This window comes from Lygodium microphyllum, chromosome 29 (assembly GCF_053477565.2).
Source record: "Lygodium microphyllum isolate KBCC chromosome 29, Lygodium_microphyllum_v1.1.10, whole genome shotgun sequence".
Taxonomy (NCBI): Eukaryota; Viridiplantae; Streptophyta; class Polypodiopsida; order Schizaeales; family Lygodiaceae; genus Lygodium; species Lygodium microphyllum.
The window spans coordinates 86,541,287-86,547,819 of NC_141163.1; the positions used below are offsets into that span (position 1 = coordinate 86,541,287).

Below are 6,533 nucleotides of genomic sequence, written 5' to 3' on the forward strand. Positions count from 1 at the left end.
GGGTGCGACGCCACTTTAGCTTGCAAATCATTTGTTTCTTGACCAAGCTCAAAGAGAGGACGCATTGACCCCACCAGTGTGCTGCTAGCACCTAGTATTTTCATAGTAAAAACTGGGGTTTAGATAACCCCACGCCCTAGTCAAATGCTTGGGCGTGACCAAGGGTGAGTAGGGGGCAGTAAGGTCCAACTCACCTTGGGTGCGAGTAACTTGCAAAGCATGTGTTGTATAGGATTGAATAACTCTCCTCATTAATGTCCATTCAACTCTCCACATACACAAACGGATTAAAGCAGACCCAACATGGACTAATTGTGTGATCATAAAGATAATTGATCGTCTATAGCTAATGAATAGATCAATGGTTGAATTCCGAACGCAACGCTTGGTTGGAGGAGGAGGGGTGGAAAGCAGAGACTGAGAATGGCTGCGCCCGCAGATGGCCTCGCAGAATCAATTCATCCACACCCACGCAGGTAATTATTGCCTCTCCATCATCAACCTTCCCGTATGAATAATTGGGAGTCCTAATCTTCAACAATTATATCGTTATCACGATTCCGAGACTCTGATTTCTGATTTGCCATCTCATTGCTGATATCGTCAATCAAGATCCAAATGTACCTTACAGAGTATAGCTTAGATCTTTCCTTTCGCCATCAAGAACACGTGAAAATGTTAAGTGGGTCTTTACAGATCAATGTGACGCTGAGACGGTAATTAGCACAGCCTATTTACAGGTCAATGTGACGTTGAGACAGTAATTAACAGAGCAGCCTGTTTACAGGCTAATGTGATGCTGAGATAGTGATTAATGCGGCCTGTTTACAGACTATAATTTGATGCTGGAACAGTGATTGATGCAGCTTGTTCAAAGAGTAATCTGATCCATAGTGATGCGCCCACTACTGTGTGTCATGACTTTGGTTATTCTTGGATTGGACAGCTTGTCAGCAATTTGGGTATAGTAGTTTCATCAATCTATGCTAAACCGGGTAGAGTTTATGATCAGAATTTATATATTTCACTTCCTATCCTTTCAGAAATGAAAATTCAGGTGGTTTCTGACTGATCCCTTTAAGCCCGTTATTTCAGATGTCCATGGCATTTCTCAATAATACTCTTTGCTTCTGTAGATGATGATGGAGGCCCCTTTCTGCTATAAAATAGCACAATGATACATGCTCTTCTCTGAAATTCCAGAAAAGGTTACACAACATGCAATGTTACTCCCTCCTTAAGTATTCTGTACATGTTGCACCAGCTTAAGTTTAAAGTACACATCAATCACTGGGGAGTACATTTTGGTTATCTCTATACCTCAGTCCAGTTCTTGCTTTTGATGTTGGCTTCAGAAATTCACCCAAATACCATCACAAACATGCTCATAGGCCTCCTATCAGTGATGAGGTTGCAAGTTTTAAGAAGAAATAACAGCATGTGATAGCATTTTGAATGTATTGGAACTTGAGAGAGAAAATCATGTGCTTTCACAGTTAGAAGTGTCATTAAGAATAAGTGTCTTCTGTTACAACATTGAATTTAGAGAGAGAACAAGCAGATGCTTTTTCCTGCTTGCAAAAAATCTCCAGTTCAGCTTACTCCACTACTAATCATAAGGTCTACAAAAGGAGCAGCTACAATAGAAATAGCAGAAGATGGAGGGTAATGAACAAGAAAATGGGGAAGAATGTCTCAAATGGGCTACAAAATTTGGTTTCACCAGCCTATATACACGGGAGACAGCTGTTACAGCTTACGTCAAAATTTCCTGAAAGAAACCAAGCCAAAATGCCCACTTGCAGAGGGTCAACTTACACACTACTGAAGGGGGGATCTGTGTGGGATGCCTTTTCTACTTCTCTTGCGGAAACTATGGATAGATTTTCTTTCATTGGGCACATCAGGTGTTGCCTTTCTACCTAAGCCTTCATTCGCAGCTGCCTCTCTACCAATCCCATCTGTGGCTGTGTCATTTTGTTCCGTACTTTGGTTGACCTCATCATCATTAGCTATCGCGCTGGACCAAGCAGGCACTACTGCCTGAGCAATGTTTACAACAGATTTAGGTGATTGCTGATCTACCTCTTCAGAGTCACTGTCGCATATTGTCCATGAATTACACTGAGGAAGAAGATCTTTCCAGTTCTTGCCATCTCTGAAAGAAGCACTTACCTGCACAAAAACATGCAAGATAAATGTAAGCTTTGGAGTCAAGAACAGATGTAGCAAAAGAGGAGTCATGATAACCAAAGTACAACTCAGGACTTTGTGTTGGTGGTGAGAAAGCAGAGCATATATTCTTTAAAGTGAAGGCTCCAAGGTGAGCAATTAGAGGTATGATCATTTCAGCATGCATGGATGTCATGCATTTATTAACAAGTTCATCTAGAGTTCAATCGGCCATTGAGATTTAAAACTTTTGGAATGGACAAGAGATTTGATGATTGGGAGTGTGGATGTGTGCTAAGCATGATGGGACATTGGAGAGTTGTTGTCACTATTTTCAATCCTTTGGGCTTCCTCAAGCAAAAATGGACCAGATATTTATGACGTTTATCAAGCAGGATGGGATGGTTACTATGTCTAGTTAAGCACTTTTAGGAGTCTGAGATAGCCTGACATAGGCCATAATATGTATCAATGTACCAATAGGAACAAGAACATAGTAAATGTGGATTAAATAAGGTCCAGTCATGTACATAATGACCACAGGTACAAGCATTTTTGATGATAGATGTGTAGTTTATAGAAATAAATCACTGTTAAAAGACCAATAATATTCACCTTACAAGCTACTGAGCAGAACTTGAAAGAATAATGCATGCATCTGCAACAATATCCACAATAGCCTCCGAGATCTCTTGTAGGACGACCCATCTGAGATCGTGCTTTAAGAAATACAACTTTGGCACCATTGGCTATATATGACTGTCGTATGCACAAATTGAACCAGTTAGCCACTACAAATATTTTCAGAAATATACGCTGTTTTCCTATGCTCAGATTAATGAGACAGCCTTGAAAATAAATTGGTGCACAGAAAGAAATGTTTTAACAGGATTGAATTAGCCAAGTGAATAAAGGTATCAGTTGATATATTCGGTCTTCTGCAAATCGAGAGTTATTTTAACTTAATGGACCGTAGCAAGCTTGTTGGAGGCCCAAGATCTTACTTGCACAAGATCACAATCAATCACATTTTGCATGTCATCCAAATTGACTACATCTTGGTAAAGATACTTTCGGACCTGGAGATCAAAGGTCAAACATTTTGAAAACTATGATAAAACCTGTGACCAGCAAAATTCTAGCAATCATATGCAATTATCATTAGGGCTAGCCAATGGTACCTGTAGCATATTGTGACCATGATGATGCAATAAACAATGTTGGCATAATCTCAGGCAACATTCTAGACAAAAGAAGTTTCTTTCATTTCTCTTCCGTCGCTCATGTGTCAAGCAGGGTGTAAAGAACTCCTTAGATAGCAGGAGTCTCATCCATTGTGGCGCTTGATTTAAGGGTTGTAGCGCTTGGTTTAAGGGATTAACCTGGAAAGGAGAAAGGAGAGCATCAACAAAAGGACAAACATTAGGAGAAAAAACTTGGTACTAGCTAGCTTTCTTCTTAAAATAGAGGGTTGGTAAGTTTAACAAAACATTTGAAGGAAGAGGAGGAGGTGGAATTTGTATACAGATGTGCATGACAAGAAACGGAACTGGAAACGGATAAGCTTAGTATTGCTCATGGATGGCTGTCAATTGATTAATCCAATCAACAGGCAGACTAATGACTAAGGCATGATACCACCAAGCGAGTAGTATTGAACTAAATTAAAGGTCCTACAGATTTTGAATAGGGGAGACTCTTACTATTAAGGCCGACTTTATAAGGCAAAGCTTCCAATTACGGCAAAGCCAGTCTTGAACTCAGAACTGAGACCAGTTTTGCATACGAAAAATGTGACCTATTTTTACAGGCAGGATTTTAATGCTATCGGAAGCATGAAAGACGTGTTAGAAAAGGAAACGCAGAGATGGAGAAGGCTCTGAATATAAGTGAAGTTATTGTCAGGGAAAGAGGTGAATTCAAAGCTCTGATAAATTAAGTGATGGCCGAAGGAAGAGGTGCATTACTGATGATCGTGTGCAAGATCATCCGAAACATAGCGCACTAATTGCCCAAATTATTCATGCCCACCAGCTCGAGTCCCGCAGGAGCCAAATTATAAACAGAGTTGACGCTAAGAATGCGGTAGATTGGATTCATGGAGTCCACAAGTTGGCTCAGATGAAGTCCCCCGATTCATGTCCAGGTGATTGCATTCATGGAGTTGACAAGTTGGCTTAAGAGAGGCGAAACGCTCATGAAAGAGCTTGCAGGATTATAGAAACGCAATTCAAGCCCAGTTCCAATCTAGTAAGACCCACATCAGTACAGAATTGATGCTTGGCAATGCACTGAAAAAAGTGAGTATATTGAATTGATTGAATGCCTGATCCATCCATGAGCGACCAATGAGGCAAATCAGAAAGTAGGTGGTGCATGTATGATCCATGAGCCTGCAATCAGTCCAATCAACTAACTGTATGATGAAATGAGCACGCAACGTCAAGCCAAATCAATCGAACGCAAGAGCACACAGTAACCCAAGACCAAAAAACAAATTAACAAATGCATGATCATGAGAATGCGCAGATTAAAAATATCAGTAAATTGAATGGATGAATGCATGAGGAATGAGGCCACATCCAAGATTTGATGCCATTGAGAGGACGCTGAAAGAAGAAGAAGAAAGTAGAATCGAGTTAATATTGAATGAGCAGACCCCATGAAATTGCCAAAAACGCACTGAAAATAACACACCGAAGTGAAGAATGAATGTTCAAGGGAATTCGGGGGACCAACCATTGTTGCAGGAGATGATGAGGGGAGGCGCAATCGGCACTCAGCGGAGACAGACGCAGAAGGAAGAGAGAAAGAGAGAGAGAGGACTGTGTTTGTGTTATATACACAGAGAGAGAGAGAGAGAGTGAGAGAGAGCCACTAGACTCTATTCCGACCAACCCTATTTTCTCAAATTTTTATATTTCTCCATTTTAGATTCTCCAAATTTTTTGCCCCCACTTTAAAAAGTTCCTTGGAAAATCTCTTTTTCCCATATTCTTTTGCTCCTCTCTCATTTCGAGAAATCTAGGCTCCTCGGTGAATCTTGGACCCTAATTCATTCTCTCTCTCTCTCTCTCTCTCTCTCTCTCTCTCTCTCTCTCTCTCTCAAAAAACTTATGCTAATGGAGCCATGTGTCATGATTATGTTAGTCCCATTCAGTGGAAGTCCCCTTTCATGTGCACCCCTCCACTCGCAACATATCTTTGCAACTTCATTAATGAGTTGTCATGCTTGATGGAGAGATCCTCTCTAAGAGGGGTTCTCTACTAAGGATCGTGCCACTCACATGCAAGATGAACTTTGGGAAGTCGAGGTATGTGTCAACGTTAGGGTCGAGAAGCCAATTAAACGACGGGTGCCAATCGAGCAATACTTTTTGAGTAGTACCAAGGTTTTATAATATAATATCATGAGACCAATGAAGTAACACACAACAGAGCTGCTAACTTGATGTTTTGCATTACGTTGCCAAAGACAAAGGCTGTGTGAGGATGGTTCAAATTCATCAATCTTCTAGTCCCTTCATAAATTTTTAAAAAGCTCCCCTTTGCAACTCTTCAAAGGTCAATTTCTTTTTGAACTAGTTCCGATATATGGCTTCGATCTTCAACATTTGCAGGGCATCTCAAATATTTTTGTTCTTCGTGAGTAAGGACACATCAATGCACAAATGTTCATTTTTTTTTTTTTGCAAATTGATGCATCTATATACCAAGTGATGCATACCAAGTTAGGTGTCAATTTCCTGGCTCCTCTACCTTGTGTGGGGATGTGTAAGATTGACTTGCACCTTGGAGTATTACTTCATAGGACTTAGGAAAGTCATTTGAGCTCCTCACTTGCCTTGTTGAAGATGACATGGCACATTATTGCTTTGATGTTGAGTATCTACGTCTACACTCATTCTGCTAACTACTACTAGTTTCTCTCACCTCAACCAGCTCTTGCAACATCGGGTCAACCGTTAGATCCTGTAGATGATAAATTGTGACTCACATGTCCATAAACCTACATGTTAAGGCACTCTAAATAGTGTCTTGAGAGCATGCGGACTTTCATGACACAATTGGAATAATAATTCATGTATGATGTTTGACGAAAGGTAAGCAGTCTCTTAAATAAGAAATCATGTATGATGTGCAAAACACTTCATGTAGAGACATGCCACACATGTTGGTCTATATGTGAGCACCTAGAAGTGTGTAGTAAGAACACCTTGCAAACAATATCATAATCAAATTATTGAAAGTTAGTCAATTAGAAGTGACTTGTGTGCTCTCAAAATGCACATATGTTTCAACATCTCCTTGAAACATTCTTCATTGCACATTTAGCAACAAAGGCAATTATGCCCTTTTGT

At 40.3% G+C, this 6,533-nt stretch overlaps 1 protein-coding gene and 1 long non-coding RNA gene across 4 annotated transcripts; one reads left to right on the forward strand and one right to left on the reverse strand.

The window, feature by feature from the left end:
- Positions 1 to 383: 383 nt before the first annotated feature.
- On the forward strand, positions 384 to 1,517 carry LOC148010873 (uncharacterized). Its single transcript, XR_015689586.1, has 4 exons — positions 384 to 476; positions 697 to 740; positions 832 to 962; positions 1,137 to 1,517. It is a non-coding gene; the product is annotated as an uncharacterized LOC148010873 (long non-coding RNA).
- A 292-nt stretch (positions 1,518 to 1,809) lies between these two features.
- On the reverse strand, positions 1,810 to 5,042 carry LOC148010874 (protein RGF1 INDUCIBLE TRANSCRIPTION FACTOR 1-like). 3 transcript variants are annotated; one of them, XM_087672170.1, is made up of 6 exons: positions 4,912 to 5,042; positions 4,140 to 4,781; positions 3,354 to 3,554; positions 3,177 to 3,251; positions 2,788 to 2,931; positions 1,810 to 2,175 (listed from the first exon to the last, which is right to left on the reverse strand). In XM_087672170.1, the coding sequence occupies exons 3-6, from the start codon at positions 3,501 to 3,503 to the stop codon at positions 1,822 to 1,824; spliced, it is 723 nt and encodes a 240-aa protein (XP_087528296.1). In that variant the 5' UTR covers positions 3,504 to 3,554; positions 4,140 to 4,781; positions 4,912 to 5,042; the 3' UTR covers positions 1,810 to 1,821. The 3 variants fall into 3 exon arrangements, with proteins under 3 accessions (XP_087528296.1, XP_087528295.1, XP_087528297.1); XM_087672169.1 differs by lacking the exon at positions 4,140 to 4,781 and having other exon boundaries at positions 4,912 to 5,036; XM_087672171.1 differs by having other exon boundaries at positions 4,140 to 5,001.
- Positions 5,043 to 6,533: the final 1,491 nt, after the last annotated feature.